Below are 17,039 nucleotides of genomic sequence, written 5' to 3'. Positions count from 1 at the left end.
TGGTTGACAGTGGCGCATCCCACTGCATCACAAGAGATAAGACAAAATTTATAAAAATGTCTAAAAGCTCTCAACATATATCTCTTGCTAACGGCTGGAATCTTAAAGCGAAAGGTGAAGGTCTTGCACATTGTCCGTGCATAAACCAGGATATAAAAATGTTGTATGTACCGCAACTAAAGTTTAATTTGCTTTCAGTAAGGGTATTAGATAAATTAGGTTATGTGATTACTTTTAAGGATAATAATTGCATAATTGAAAAAGATAACAAAAGGGTAACTGCAGCTTTAAATGGAACATTATATGTCTTAGATAATAGTAAGAAAGGGGAGGCACAGACTGTATTTAATAATATAAAGCCTCATAATGAATGTATCCATTTATTGCATAGGCGTTTGGGGCATGTAAATTTTAAAATGCTAAAACGTACAGTTGAGTTATCTGAAGGAATAAGGTTAAAACCTTGTGATAAATATTTGCGTTGTAATGTTTGCTGTGAAGATAAGAGCAAAGTATTGCCTGCAAATAGGCTAAATGGTTTCAAAACAAAAGAACCTTTAGAAGTAGTATTTGCAGACATAATAGGTCCAAAGAAACCCAGTATGGGGGTGCTAGATATATACTGAGCATTATGGACCATTATTCTAGATATGGGTTTTGCTATTTAATGAAAAGCAAAACTGAAACATATCAACATTTTTTCAATTGGCTTAAGTTTGCTGAAATAAAGTCTAAACGGCAACTGATAACCCTAGTGACAGATAATGGTACGGACTTTATTAATAACAAATTCCAGAACAGACTTAAGGTAGCTGGAATAGAGCATAAGAAGTCTGCTCCATACAGGCCAGAACATAACGCTTTTATTGAAAGAAGAGGCCAAACACTACAGGCAATGGTTAGAACAATGTTAACTGATTCTGGGTTACCTGATTCTTTGTGGGGGAGGCTACAATGTGTGCTAATAACATATTGAACAACGTTGTTAACACAACGACAGGTGAAATACCATTCACCAGGTGGCATGGCAGGAAACCTGACCTAAGTTACCTGCACACATTTGGTGCACCAGCATGGGTGCATATTCCTGCACAACTCAGAAAAAAGGGCAACATAGAGCTAAACGATTTTTCTTCGTTGGTTATCAGGCAAACCATAGGGCATATAGATTTTGGGAGAAAGGCACATCTAAAGTGTTATGTAGTGCTAGTGCCCAATTTCTAGAACATGAAGGATGGGAGAAATTAGAACAGGATGCCAATAAAGATGTAGTTATTGAATCCTATAGAAATCCCATTAGTTATCCCTGTAACTTTAAAAATAAAGTAAAGAGACAAATACAGGATGAAATAGTGCCCATAAAGGAAGAAACAGATTCAATAGCTGAACAGGATGAGGAAGATGAACAGGTAGTAGTTCAACAAAGTCCTCCTGTAAGCTCTGTAATTCCCAGAAGAACTACACGTGTATCTAGACCGTCTGATAGGTACCAGGCTAACACAGTGTGCCAGATTAATCAAGTTCCTAATTCTGTAGAAGAAATAAAAAAGTATCCTACTAAGGAAAAAGAAAGTTGGTATGCAGCAATGAATAAGGAACTGAATTCATTAAGAGATATGAAAGTGTATGAGAATGCCAAATTACCTGTAGGTAAGAAGTCCATTGGCTGCAAATGGATATTTAAAGTAAAAACAGATAAAGATGGTAATTTAATCTATAAGGCAAGGTTAGTAGCCCAAGGTTTTAGGCAGAATGCCAATGACTACGATGAGGTGTTTGCACCTAGTCTTAAGGCAGCAACCTTGAGGGCAGCTTTAGTGTGGGCAGCTAGTAAAAACTATATAGTTAACCATCTAGATGTGGAAACTGCTTACTTGCACGCCCCATTAAAACATACTATTTATATGAAAAAACCTGTTGGTATTAAAAGTGAAAATAAGAATAATAATGATTGTTGGTTGTTAAAGAAAAGCCTCTATGGTCTTAAACAATCAGGCTATGAATGGAACCAGTATATTGTAAAGGAACTAAACAATATAGGATTTAAAGCTGGTTTAGCCGATCCATGTCTGTTTAAGAGGGAGACAAATGGGAAAGTATCATTATTATTGTTGTTCACTGATGATATTGCATTGATAACTGAAACTAATGATGAAGCAAATAAAATAATAGCATAATTAGGAAAGAGAATAAAGATCAAGCAATTAGGGAGATAAAGAAATATCTCGGTTTAAATATAAAGAAAACACGGAAAGGTTTTAAGATATCTCAGGAAGATAAGATAAGCAAATTGCTAAAAGATTATAAGATGGAGCTTTGTAAGCCGGCTAAGACTCCAATGAGTCAGGAGTTTAGCAACACTGATGAACAAAGCCCGGAGTTTGATAAGGTGATTTATCAATCTTTAATTGGTAGTTTGACTTATATAAGTAATTGGTCTAGACCAGATATTTTGTACTGTGTGAATCAGTTGGCTAGATTCAATTCTGCACCGTGTGAAAGACACTGGAATGCAGCTAAGAGGATATTAAGATATCTTAAAAAGACAATGAATTATTCATTGTATTTAGAACCAAAGGGTGATTTAATTCTGAGTGCTTATGCAGATGCTAGCTTTGCATCAGAAAGAGACACTAGAAAGTCGACTTCAGGAACAGCCATAATGCTGGGTAAGACATTAATAGGCTGGAAGTCAATAAGACAACAGCATATAAGTTTGTCTACTATGGAGGCAGAATTCTCCTGTTTATCTCTGTTATGTACCGAATTAATAATGTATAAACAAATGTTAATTGATATAGGTATAACTGTGGATTATCCTATAATTATACATGAAGATAATCAGGCAGCAATTCAAATGGCCACAAATATTGCAGTAAAAACAAGGAGCAAGCATACAGATCTAAGATACCTAAACGTGAGACAATCTGTAAGAAGTAAGATGATTCAGCTAGAGTACTGTATGTCGGAGGACAATTTAGCTGATAATTTTACTAAAGCCCAAGGTGCCAGTAAGCACCAGGAGAGTTGTGAAAACTATGGGATTAGATTGTAAAGGTATTATATATTTATTTCATCCAAAAGGGGAGTATGTTAGGTATAACATTGATACCAAATATGGTTTGGGTGAATAAATATATAAAACTTAGATATCATGGTTTAAGTGCTTATCACTTTAAGCACAATGTTGCAGGCAATTAGCCGATTAAGGGTGCGGTTAGAAGTTACAATATAAGGAAGCATTAGAAGCGGGAAAGCTTACTGTGATTAACTGTGAATACTGACTGTACTGTGCCTGTGACCGAGATGATCCTGTCTGCTACTGTTTGCTGATTTACTGCGGAATTCAACTGTTCTACTGTTTGAGCGTCTTGCTGAATATCCAGCGTTTGTTTCTCTGGAGAGAGGCACCGGAGGAGGAGAAGATATCTTTATCGGCTGATAAAGATATTGTAAGGACTCTTAACTTGGACTGTAATAGTGAGTCTTACTGGATGGAAATATAGTGAATGACAATGCTTTAAACTCTAAATGGATTAAAAACTATTTAAACTACAAACAGTGTTTGTGTTCAGTGTGTGTATACTCTGGGGCCCTTCCACTCTCGTTTGGCTGCCTGGCTTGACTACTGCTGCAATACTCTGCTAGGGGTTAATCCCCAAACACTAACACCACTAATTAATGGTTCTGTCAGGAAATTTCTACTTAGTTCTAGGTTGGATGTCTCCTTGATTAGTTCCATCCATTGCTTCTTGTTCTATCTTCAGATGCTTTGGAGAATAGGTTGACACCCTCTTCTTTACGGCAGCCCCATAGATATTAGAATGCTGCCATCATGTCACCCTTATCCTTCTTTTCATTAAACCAGACATACCCAATTCCTGCAAACATTCTTCATATATTTTAGCCTCCAGTGGCCTAATCATTTTTGTAGCTCTACTCCAGGGGTAGTCAACCTTTTTATACCTACCGCCCACTTTTGTATCTCTGTTAGTAGTAAAATTTTCTCTAACCGCCCACCGGTTCCACAGTAATGGTTATTTATAATGTAGGGGACAAAACCCCGACCGCCCACCATGAAAACGGGAACACCCACTAGTGGACGGTAGGGACCAGGTTGACTACCACTGCTCTACTCTGTACTTTTTTCTAGAGTCTCAACATCTTTTTACATCATTGTGACCAAAACTGGATGGAATTTTACAAGTGTGTTTTTTTAATAAATTTTATTAAATTTTCACCTTTAAAAACAAATTCTATATACATTTTTTGCAGTTGTTTGTGACATCATTAATTCCATTCTCCTGTTTATATATATGTATGTGTGTATATCTATATCTATATATCTATATATATCTATATCTATATCTATCTATCTATCTATATATATATATATATATCTATATATATATATAAAATCTCGATATCTATATCTATATCTATATCTATCTATATATATCTATATCTATCTATATCATCTATCTATCTATCTATCTATCTATCTATCTATCTATCTATATAAATTTACAATTACACTTTGATACTTCTACTTTTACATTATATTTTCTTTCTGTTGTCTAACCAGACATACCATTTTCCCCAGACCATATAGTATTCTTTTTCTTCTCTTCTGCGATTCCATTGTGAATTTGTTCATTTCTGTGCAATCCATTACTTTTTTTATAATCATGTAATCTGTGGGGGTACTATCTAATTTCCAATTTTGAGCATATAATATCCTAGCCACTGTTAATATATGTATCATGAAGCATTCGGTATCTTTTGCATATTCACCTTTAGTTATCCCTAGTAGGAACATTTCAGGTTTGGGTACTATCTTTAGATTTGTTATTTCCTGTAACCAGATCTTTATCTTATTCCAGAATTCCTTTGCTTTTAGGCAGGTCCACCACATGTGAAAGAATGTACCAGGTTTCCTTTTACATTTCCAACATTCTGGTTTTAAATTTGGATAAATTTTAGCCAATCTCGCCTGTGCTAGATGCCAATGATAAAACATTTTGTACACATTTGCTTTATATTAGGCTGCCAGTGTTAATTTATAATTTTTGGTCCATAATCTTTCCCAATCTTCTAATTGTATACTGTATCCAAAAATTTTCATCCAGGTTGTCATTGTTAGTTTCACCGCCTCCTCTTCTCTGTCGAATTTTAAAAAATAATTATACATTTTGGTTCTAAATTTTTTCTCTGATCCTAATAATATTTTATCTAATTGTTGTGGTATTCTATCTACGCCAAATTCTTCTACATCCTTTTTGTATTTTGTTTGCAGTTGTAGATAAGGCCACCAATCTATCACCATCCCTTCCTCTTTCAATTTTTGGTTCAGGATCCCTTGATCATCTAATAATTGGTTATATCTAATCATTTTATTTATGTCTAAAGTATCTGGGTATATCATAGCTTCCATAGTGGAAAGCCAGCCTGGTATTTTAATGTAATGCTTTTTCCTATTCTATTCCAGATCTCTAATAGTGCCTCTCTTATGAAGTGTTCACACTTCCTACAAGTATCTAAATGTACAGCCTTACTTTTCTCACCAATGAATTTCATTTTGTTAGTTAGGGCACACTGTTTAAGTCTGTAAAGATTCTTAGTATCTTGAGCCTATATTCGGGAGTGTTAGCTACAGGCATGATATTCCCCTCTGAAAAAAAAATCTGGGCCGGCCAAAAGAGACCCCCCCACCGCGCGCCAAGAAATCGCTGCGCAGCTCCCTTTCCTGCCGCTCAGCGGCCTCCGCCGCACCACCCGCCCGCCCGGGCTCGCTGCACCGCCCGCCCGCCCGGGCTCCGCCGCACCATCCGCCGCACCGCCCGGGCTCCGCTCAGGTATCCGGCTGGGGCTGTCAGGAGCAAAGAACCGGCTGGCTCCGCGCAGCTTGTCCCGCGTTGCCTCGGGAAGGAAAGGCAAAACCAGGAGCCGCTGCTGCCGTTGCAACGCGCGGCTCTTCCTTTTTGCCTTTCCTTCCTGAGGCAACGCGGGACTGGAGCTACGCAGAGCCGCGCCAGCGGTAGCAACTCCTGACTCGGCCTCCGAGGGAGGGAAGGAGGAGAAGAAGGGGGGGAAGATTCCCAAAAAAATCGGAATTCCAATTTTAATTGGAAGAATATCATGTCTGTAGCTATTCCTGCCAGCTTGGACAATAAGATATACCTTCTATTTCTTAATCACTTTATTTTAAATATTTGTCTTTATTGGTGCAAAAGAGTCTCTTTTCGGTTGTAGTGTGTTATTTCTTTTTAAACAATTATGCCATTTTAGAAATACTATGGGTGCTAAACAACAAGGAGGAAGAAATAAAGAAGCTTGGATTTTTTTTTTCTTTAATTGGTCTTTGACAAAAAAAAACATTTAAAATTTTAAAATATAGTTTGCCTTTTTCTATTAATCTGCCATGATTACTTGATAATGGTATTTATTACTAGTAACTAGTGAGGTACTTATTATGGGAAAGTAAAAGTTTCCAATTTTAACTGAACCTAATTAGCTAAAATAGAACTTCAGTCTTCTAACTGTACTATCTATAAGTTTTGCTCTTTGACCACAAGAGGGAGTCAAAGATTATAAAACAGTGGGAAAGCAGAATTTGATTTAATAAACAAGATGAATACCAAACTACTGTATAAAGGAGAAACTAATCCATCTGGATCTCATGAGAAGCATTTTGGAAGAATATTCAGACAAAATAATTTAAGCAATAGGAGTAAAAATCGATAATCTAACAATGAAATCAAATGAAGAAACTTCTCAAGCGAAACTTCTCAAACTTCTCAAGTGGCAAAAACCAAGTAAATGATAAAATTGAAATACCCCATGAACAGTAAGGCTATTCATTATGAGAGTGATTTAAATAAATTTTTCCACTTGTCAATGGAACTAAAAGAAGAACTTCAGGTACCTCAAGCCATAACAGAACAAGTTCTGGACCTCATTCCAAATCTGAATTAAAGATTGATACACAAATAAAATTGTCCTGAAAAAAATATGTCAAGATTTTGAAAAAGAAAGGTTTCTGCATGTACAACAAAAAATTTAAGAGAAAGATTTTACTTTGTTGAGACAAGTTGAAAGGGGTGACTTAAACTGAATACAAAAGAAGAACTGGAGTCAGAAAGATGGATTTTTTTACTGACTTAATATATCTAAGTAAAAAAAACAGATTTAATTTGGATAAGAAAAATCACTGCTTTTAACCTATTTCAGTCAATATGAAAAGGTGATGAATAGGATTTTTGCTAAGGTTTATAAAACATTATTGAAATTGAATATTGAACATTACTATGTTCAATATTGCATAATTTTAACCTAAAAAAACCCTTACAAAATCATGCATTAAAAGTCTGTTAGAACTGTAATTGTAAGGATGGCAATTTTTAAGAAAAAAAATTGATTTCTAAAGTGAATATAAAACCAATACCAGAAAGTTTCTCACTAGGTCAAAGATTGTCAAAGAAAGTCTGGCACTTTGTCTTTATATATGTTGACAGTGTTGAAAATTCAGTATGGGCAAATGAAAAGTTCTATCATCTCCCACAATGGAAGAATAGATGGAAAAAAAACAGTGGACTCAGTAGAGATGGCAAAACCAACTAGAGTAAACCAAGAGAACAATTTATCCAGTTTCATTTCCATGTGAAATTTGTTTCTGGATTTTATGCTCCATATAGAAGAAAAAAAAATAACTTTGACTTTAGGTTTTGAGGATTGCATTGATTTTTTCGCTATAGAAAAGAACGTTTTATTATTCAAAATGCAAAGCAAAAGTTGGCATTATAATTGCATTTAGTATTTTACTGTGTTGAAAGGAGACTGAAGTCACTGCTTTTTCTTTTCCATTTCTTTTTATCCAACATCCTCTTTCACATTTTTTCTGATTTTATTTTCATTTGTATTTTATATTATAATAAATTATATATTATAATTGGCCAAGTTGGTTACATTGAAGTCAGACTCAGACATGGACCGTGTCCAAAGATATAAAAGTCAAGATTAACTATCATTAGGGAAGAACAATTGTATGGAATAGCAGCAGGGATTACTCATACTTTATTATACCGATATACAAATAACCAATAGGATAAGTTAGGTATGTCTTTTCTGTTTCATCCATCAATGTGTAAACATAATTTACGTAAAACAGATACAGATTAAATAGTGATGATAGGGACAGAGATAGAGAGATAAAGAGAGAGATATTGTAGATATTGTAGACAGACAGAAAAACAGAATATGCAAAATATTTCTTCTGAAGGAAAAATATAAAACATCTGATCTAAAAACAGTAAGAACAGGCAAGTACAACTCTGAATAAACAGCAAAAAAAATGTAAACAACAGCATTATTTAAATAAGAAATAATGGCATGGTGGTTAGAGTGCAGTACTGCAGGCTACTTCAGCTGACAGCTGGCTGCCTGCTATTTGGCAGATCGAATCTCACCAGGCTGAAGGTTGACTCAGCCTTCCATCCTTCTGAGGTGGGTAAAATGAGGACCCAGATTATTGGGGGCAATATGCTGATTCCGTAAACTGCTTAAAGAGGACTGTAAAGCTCTAAAAAGTGGTATATAAATCTAAGTGCTATTGCTATTAATTCTGGAAAATATACTATTTCCACACAGAGAGAATGATACATATATATTTAATTGATACTGTATTTTCTGGAATGTCCATTAAAAATAGCATAATATTTTAATTTATACAGAAATAACTCACTATTCTGCATTTTTAAAGAAATTTGCAAACAAAGAAAAAAGAAAAAAAGAAAAGGCCACATCTAATACCTATATTGCCATAGTATTATTCATATGATCATGACATTCATCTAATCTTATTTTCCAGTAACACATGATATTATATTTAAAAAAAGAGAATGTTCCTCAACTAGATAGTGCCACTTATTGTACTGAGATAGTGCCACTTATTGCCTTGATTGCACTGATTGGAATGTTTTTGAAGATGCCTCTGCAGACCTAGATGAGCTCACAGATACTGTAACATCATATGTTAGCTTCTGTGAAGACTTATGTGTACCAACAAGGAACCTGCAAATATATAGTAACAATAAACCTTGGTTCACAGCTAAACTTAAGCAGCTACATCGTTCCAAAGAGGAAGCCTACAGAAAAGGTGACAGAATGCTACACATCCAGGCCAGAAACATTAACAAGAGAGATAAGAGCAGCAAAAAGAAGCTACTCTGAAAAAGTTAAAGAATCAATTCTCAACAAATGAACCAGCAAACATGTGGAAAACTCTTAAAAACATCACTGGCTTCAGCAAACCTCCTTCGCAGGCAGAAGGAAATCAACAACTAGCAGATGACCTGAATGTGTTTTACTGCAGGTTTGAAAAGAAACTACAGCCACCTATCTCCATAACCCATATCTCAAACACACCAACAACAGCCAATCCTCCTACAACTGGCCCCAATCCATTGGGCTCACAACCTCTGGTGATCACAGAAAAAGAAGTGCAAGATCTTTTACACAGACAAAAGCCAGAAAAAGCACCAGGGCCAGACAAGATAGCTCCTTCTTGCTTAAAAGTCTGTGCTGACAAATTGGCCCCCATCTTCACCCGAATCTTCAATAGATCACTAGAGATGTGCTATGTTCCTTCCTGCTTCAATTGTTCTACCATCATCCCAGTGCCAAAGAAGCCCTCCATCAAGGAACTGAATGACTACAGACCAGTTGCTCTAACATCTATAGTTATGAAAAGCTTGTGCTGTCCCACCTGAAAACCTTCACAGATCCGTTGTTAGATCCCATGCAGTTTGCAACTAGATCGACAGATGATGCTGTTAACATGAGTCTGCATTACATCCTACAACATCTTGAATCTCCAAATACCTAAGTAAGGGTCCACTTTGTAGACTTCAGTTCAGCTTTCAATACCATCATTCCAGACACTCTTCTAAGTAAATTAAACCAACTAGTGGTACCTGAACACACTTGTAAGTGGATCATAAGCTTCCTAACAGACAGGAAGCAGCAGGTGAAGCTAGGTGGAATCACATCCGATACCTGTACAATTAGCACAGCCCCCTCCCAAGGCTGTGTGCTATCTCCACTTCTCTTCTCCCTATATACCAATGACTGCATCTCAAACGATCCATCTGTTAAAATACTGAAATTTGCTGATGACACAACAGTGATTGGTCTCATTCGAGACGATGAATCTGCATACAGACAGGAGGTTATACAACTTGCCTCATGGTGTAACCAGAAAAATCTGGAACTGAACACACTCAAAACTGTAGAAATGGTGGTAGACTTTAGAAGAAACCCTCCTATACTACCACCTCTTACAATATTAGACAACACAGTATCAACAGTAGAGACCTTCAAATTTCTAGGTTCTACTATATCACATGACCTAAAATGGACACCTATCATCAAAAACATCATCAAAAAAGCATAACAAAGAATGTTCTTTCTGTGCCAACTCAGAAAGCTCAAACTGCCCAAGGAGCTGCTGATATAGTTCTACAGATGAATTATTGAGTCTATCATCTGCACCTCTATAACTGTCTGGTTTGGTTCTGCAACCCAACAAGACAGACACAGACTTCAGAGGATAATTAGGACTGCAGAAAAAACAATTACTACCAACCTGCCTTCAATCGAGTACCTATATACTGCACGAGTCAAAAAGAGGGCTGTGAAAATATTTACAGACCCCTCACATGCCAGACATAAACTGTTTCAACTCCTTCCCTCAAAATGATGCTACAGAGCACTGCACACCAGAACAATTAGACACAAGAACAGTTTTCCCCCCGAAAGCCATCACTTTGCTAAACAAATAATTCCCTCAACACTGTTCAACTATTTACAAAGTGTACACTGTTACTGTTAATCTTCTCACCACACCTTAACACCCATCCCCCCCCACTTGACTGTTTCCTAGTATGATTTGATTGTTGATTGTACCCTATGACTATAAATGTTGTACGTTATGATTCTTGATTCTTAATGAATGTACCTTTTCTTTATGTATACTGAGAGTATTTACACCAAGACAAATTCCTTGTGTGCCCAATTACACTTGGCCAATAAAGTATTCTATTCTATTTGAGATGTTTTTCTGAGTAAATGTAACATATTATTACTAGCTTATTATTGATATCAACATCCTGATTATTTTCTATCAAATGTCAATAAGATCATAAAAATAGAACTTACTGATTGTTACTTTATCCTTATCTCCCAGCATGATATTGTTTGGAGTGAGGTCTCTATGGACAATCCTTTTCTCTTTGTGCAAATACCGAAGAGCTAAACACAGCTTTATAGTAATAATAACAACTTAATACAATATAAAGCCAGATACATCAGCACTAATTAAATAATTTATTTTAATGGAAATAAAGTTCTGAAACATAACAATATAAAATAATAATTTATGACTGTTTTATAATAAGCAAAATGGCTATCACAGTTCATTAGAGAATCAAAGTGTACTAGTCCCTTTTTTTTGCTTTGCAAAGCAGCTGACAGCACAGAACAGCTGCAAAGGAAGAAACTTTCCACTGTTAAGTGCTGCACATTGTTTTGCATTTCTTCTAAAAGGGAGGTATATATGAACTCTATCATTAAAGGGGAAGTGACACAGAGTTTTATTTTTGCTAGATTATTCAAGAGAGGGATTTGCCTTTAAAACGATGGTATTGTGGATCATCTTGATAGACCAAAAGTTTCATGATCAGTGACTTCTAGTGACAATTTTGCAAACAAAATGAATATGGATACTTCTTCAGAAGGGATAAAATAATAGATCCTTGTTTGATAAACACCAATATATTATTTACTGTATGATCATTACAGATGGAAAACCATGTTAGGCTATGGTGTCAAAAAAAAAAGTAGGAGTATGGCAGTACCTTTTCCAGCTAACAAATAAACTCACAAAAGTTTAGATCTTTTAAAAACATTTGCTAGTCAGAAAAGGTGCTGCCACATTCTCTTTTTTTGCCATCATAGCCTAATCTTACATATTTTATGTTATATATGACTATACCACAAATGTAGGTTATGAATATAGAGAGCCTGTAATACAACCAAAGTTAGCCTTTTAATGAACTCACTGGGAAACTCATGTTTGCTGGAATGTGTGTACTACTGATAAGTAAAGATTCTGAGTGTGTGTATATGAATGATTTATTGTTGGTGATACCAGACAGAGCATTAGTGAGTGTACGGAATGTAGTGGAGTCTTGAAACGAACGGTAAGGATGTAAAGTTCCTGACGTGGCTGGGGCAAGATGTAACATACACATGGATATTGAGTAAACAAGTTGGGTATAAAGAGAACACTGGAATGAACCCAGACCCCAAAGTTTGAGGCGACTCTGGTTGAAGTAGGGGATGCCCTGAGTCTACCTCCCAGCCCACTCTAATGCAGCCTGATCATCTGTGTTGAGAGTATATATGAGTATTGTGTGAATGAGTAGCCTAGTTGGGCAGCAATATTTACAGCAACTTGAGTAGTCTTGTTGGGCACAGTAACCTGATTAGCCTTGTTAGGCATAACTTGTAGTAAGATAACTTTGAAATTACACAAGTATATGTACAAATATAAAGGAACTAACTAAGCTTAATTGCATGCTTGCCTTGCTTTTTGTCCGAATAATTCAAAAATAAAAGAACTATTGGAAAACTTCACTTTGAATGGCTTGAAATCAATGTTACGACACTAACATGGTTTTCAGACTTTTCAGTTCCTGATTAACTACACGACCAGAAAACATGTAGGGTAAAGTAATGAAGACAACTTTAGGTTCTTACTTGAATGAATATATTCCATATTCTCTCTTCTGTAAACTGTTGTTGTTTTTCCTTCAAAGAATGAAAGTGTTCTCCAAGGGGTGCTCCTTCTATAAGCTCCATAACTATATACAATCTATCATCTATATGAAATTAAATAAAAAATAGTAACAATAATTTATTTCTGTAAACAATAGTTATGCAGTGGAAATCAAGCAGGCATATTTCTTGGAGATTCTGTAGCATAAACGATATGTAAAGGCAAACTGATTATTCAGATGTTCTCACAGGAACATAGCACCAGATACCTATGCCCTGACCTATGCATTCAATCACTTAATGATGTCTCTCAAAAACTGAGCTGCGTAACATCAAATCTAATTCACTGACTATATGATATTAGTTACTTGGAACAGATTCATAGTGGTAAACAAAAAAAATATATCTACAAATTGGTTTATAGTTAAAAATGCACAATTTTCAATAAGTCTGTTGAGATTCTCAATTATACAGGTCATGGTTGTCCCAAAGGTGCTTTTTCAGGAGGCAACTGGACTTCCTTGTTTCTTTTTTTTTTTCTTTGAAGACGAAAAACAAGAAAGTCCAGTTGCCTCCTAAGAAAGCACCTTTGGGACAACCATGACCTGGATTACTGAGAATCTCTGTAGACTTTTAGCTATGCAAATTGGGATAAACACCCTTTGAATGGTGTGAGAGTATGAACAGATTTCCAGAAAAATTGCAGACTACAGGAACCAGAAGCACTACTCAGATGCAAATGACCAGCTGCCTGCAAGAAATATAAATCCTTCCATTCCCCACCATCCTGTCAGAGCTGAAAAAGCTTTTGGGTGAAAAGTGAAATGTCTTCAAAGAAAAAAAGAAAAAAAGTCCAGTTGCCTCCTGAAAAAGCACCTTTGGGAATTTTCAGCTACATGTAAAGGAAAATATTTGTAGCTCAGGGTTGAAATGAGGGCTCTTTGGTGCTGTCTGAGCTTGTTTGTTTTCTTGCAAATGTTTCATTACCCAAAGTAGGTAACATCATCAGCACTGTCTTGTAAGCTGCCAGCATTGTTATGGTTGCGATAGTTTGCCAGCAAATCTAAACAAACCATTGTAGTTCTGTAGTTAATTGATTTGTATATCAAGAAAATATCAAATGTGAAATCTCCTATAATGCAGTCTGTCTTGAAGAACAGTCTTGGGCAAATTAAGGTCTTTCAAACTCCATTGGACTGTAGCTGCTGAAAGACAATAGCAATTTCTGATTTGAGAAAGATACTAAAATGGTAATGTAAATAATGAACCTCCAAACTTCTCTATAACCATCAAGAAAAAATAGAGAATCATGGCTCTATGCCTACTTGCCTACTTCTTCAAACATCCAACTTGACTTATGACTACAACTGAGCCCAAAATTTCCACTGCTAAACAAGTGAGTTGTGCCCTATTTTACAAACTTTCTTGCCATGGATGTTAAGAGAATCACTACAGTTGTTAAGTAAATCATGCAGTCATTAAGCAAATCTGGCTTCTCCCATTGACTTCGCTTGTAAGAATGAAAGTTTCAAATGACAATCCAAGGACACCAGTTGCTGAAACTATCAGTTAAATGTGGGAATGCTGCAACGGTCGTAAGTATGAGAACTGGTCATAAGTCACTTTTTTCAGTGCTGTTATAACTTTGAACAATCATAAGTCAAGGACTATCTGTGTTCTCCCATACATACACAAAGATACATCTACGGTAAGTGCAATCCCTGGTTATTCAGAGATTGCCTATTCCTGCTATCTAGAAACCTCAGCTCTTGAAAAGACAAAGTCTTTTTTAAGCTAACATAATACAACATGTTCAAGCTTCTAATTTCTGCTTCCAATACATTCCCTTTCCTTCCCTTGTCTTCTAACTAACAATTTAATACTTGTGTAAAAACAAAATAATCTTCTTGAAGATGTGATAAGTAAACTTTTCTGGCATAGTCCTTGACTTTTAAAAAAATATTATGAAAGTAATACACTGTGAATTGTAACTTTGTAGATTTATACTTACTTTCTAAAAAGGTTCTGTGGTATCGTACAACATTGGGATGATAAAGCTAAAATAAAAATGTACAAATGTTAGATTAGATGTCAGCAGTCTGCGATACACTGGTATGAGCCAGTACTCCAATATTCTTTCCTTTTTTCAAAAAATAAGAGTGTGAAAGGAAGCACTAAGTACCTTCATATCTACCTTTAATCTGTTATTAACCCTACCCTAGAAATTTTGTGGCAAATCGGTACAATTTCAGTCTGAATGATTTGAAAATGAGAGACTTTTAGGAAGTGAAACACATCCATTGCTACCCTCAACCCCTCTTCTTCCAAGAAAAAATGGACAAATATATTAACCCTACCCATTCTAGAAGCAGTATAACATTAAAGGTGATTTTTCCTCTAAATGGTAACTATGGCAAGTTAGGTTTTGAATATTGGAATGTCTTTTGGCATTTGGGTAGCATTAATGCTTATTTGAAAGGACTGCACCAGTGACAGATAAAAAACACCATCGATATCACAATGTCTCTATTATATTTTTAGAGCTTATTACTAATTGCAGTTTTTTTCTTGATTAGTCTTCAACTGCAAATGTATGAATGATCATACAACTCAATCAAGGCTTGCAACAGGTTAAGAAGGGCACATATACTATAGCAGTTCCCTAGTTCCCTACAAACTTACTAGGGATGAATAGGAACAGGTAGCAAGCAAAGAAAAGCCTGAGCAGGATAATAAAAGTAGGTAGCCAGCACATATTCAGGGTGGCATATTAATTAAAATCACTTTAACTGGCATCTAAACTGTAATTGAAAAACTTCCCCCAACAATTTTCTGAAACTTTTTTTTAGTTTAGTCTCACCTGTTCTTTAATTATGGCTAATTCGGAGACAATGTTCTTTACACTGCTCTCTCGATCTTTTTTATCTTTTCCAAATGCTGGATTATGTAAATTAATCTCTTTCATTGCTAGAAAGTTTTGGCCACTATGTTTTCTAACCTACAGCAAGAAGAAAAAATGATATGAACAGAGAGCATACAATAGAAATTAGAATGTAGGACCAAGTTCCATTTTGCAATGAGAATATTTTCAGATAATATATGTATTTGAATGTCCTAATAGATTTGAGTAGAAAGTCAGAATCTCTGAAAACTGGCCAGATCACACTGTGAGCACTATTAATATTATTTATATAGCCAGATACAAATTATTTAAAGTACTTGAGATATATTATCTCAGAAACGTTTACATTAATAAAATAGCATTTGCTACAAATCTGAAGAAATAGGCAAGTACTCAAAATATAAAAATGTTAATGGAGTCCAAGCCTGAAAGATTCTGTTTCAATGAATTTACTGGAAATGTTCTGTTTCACAGTGGATAATCGTGCTATCAATTTTGCAATCAAAAGCAGTCAGTTTGGAAGTTGAAACATTTCTGTTTAATCAGAGCATGGAAATAATTTTCTAGTATGATCAGACAATATTAGGAACAGAACTGTACTGGGATTGAAAAGAAATGATTGAAGATAGGAAACTTTGATTTCAAAACATTTTACATATCTCTAGAGTATTATGGAATGGTGACTCAGAAAGAAGGTATAATTTGAAATTGCAATCTTGACTATGTTAGCTTTCTCAACTATTATTTTTAATACAAATAATGCTAAGTCAAATCAACATATTGCTTTACTTTGTCAATAAAAATAAATAACATATATTTGCAATCAAGTGTGAGAATTATTGAAGGGAATATGTAAAGCAATATTCAAAACAAATCAAAGGCAGTTTTACCTTATAAACGCTTCCGAATGCTCCACTGCCAAGATGATCCAAAACTGCATAATTGCCTATGTATTTCATAGGTGCTTTATTCTGATTAATATTTTCAATATTTTCAGCAATTTGCTTAACTTCATCCTCCTGGTTACAAAAGAAATACTTTATTGATGTAATTTTAGACAATGTTTATAGTTTATAAAAGTCCTACTTTCCCCTTAGAAACCACCTTCACCCATTTTTTCATATCAATCAAGAACACTTCTTTGACTATTCCATTCTTAAATAAAATTTATGCAGCTAGAGCACATGAAAAGAAGCATGGTGTCTTAAAGTTACCACAAAGCATACTGCAAAGCATTATAAAGCTATCTCTTGTACTGATGCAGCTTTCATAATTCTCTTTCAAAAACTCTGTAATATTTTAT

At 35.2% G+C, this 17,039-nt stretch overlaps 1 protein-coding gene across 3 annotated transcripts in view; it reads right to left on the bottom strand.

The window, feature by feature from the left end:
* NEK10 (NIMA related kinase 10) overlaps window positions 1-17,039 on the bottom strand; it is a 238,999-nt gene that overhangs the window by 140,134 nt on the left and 81,826 nt on the right. For all 3 annotated transcript variants that reach the window (XM_087946352.1, XM_087946353.1, XM_087946354.1), the window contains exons 18-22: window positions 16,627-16,755; window positions 15,695-15,832; window positions 14,846-14,891; window positions 12,817-12,938; window positions 11,215-11,317 (exon numbers count right to left, since the gene is read on the bottom strand). In XM_087946352.1, the coding sequence (XP_087802478.1) occupies window positions 11,215-11,317; window positions 12,817-12,938; window positions 14,846-14,891; window positions 15,695-15,832; window positions 16,627-16,755 (538 nt within the window). The remainder of the gene's footprint in view (window positions 1-11,214; window positions 11,318-12,816; window positions 12,939-14,845; window positions 14,892-15,694; window positions 15,833-16,626; window positions 16,756-17,039) is intronic.

This window comes from Notechis scutatus, chromosome Z (genome assembly GCF_049901735.1).
Source record: "Notechis scutatus isolate UNSWTSFEM ecotype Mainland chromosome Z, rNotScu1.2, whole genome shotgun sequence".
Lineage (NCBI taxonomy): Eukaryota > Metazoa > Chordata > Lepidosauria > Squamata > Elapidae > Notechis > Notechis scutatus.
This window is presented reverse-complemented; position numbering and strand designations above follow the sequence as displayed.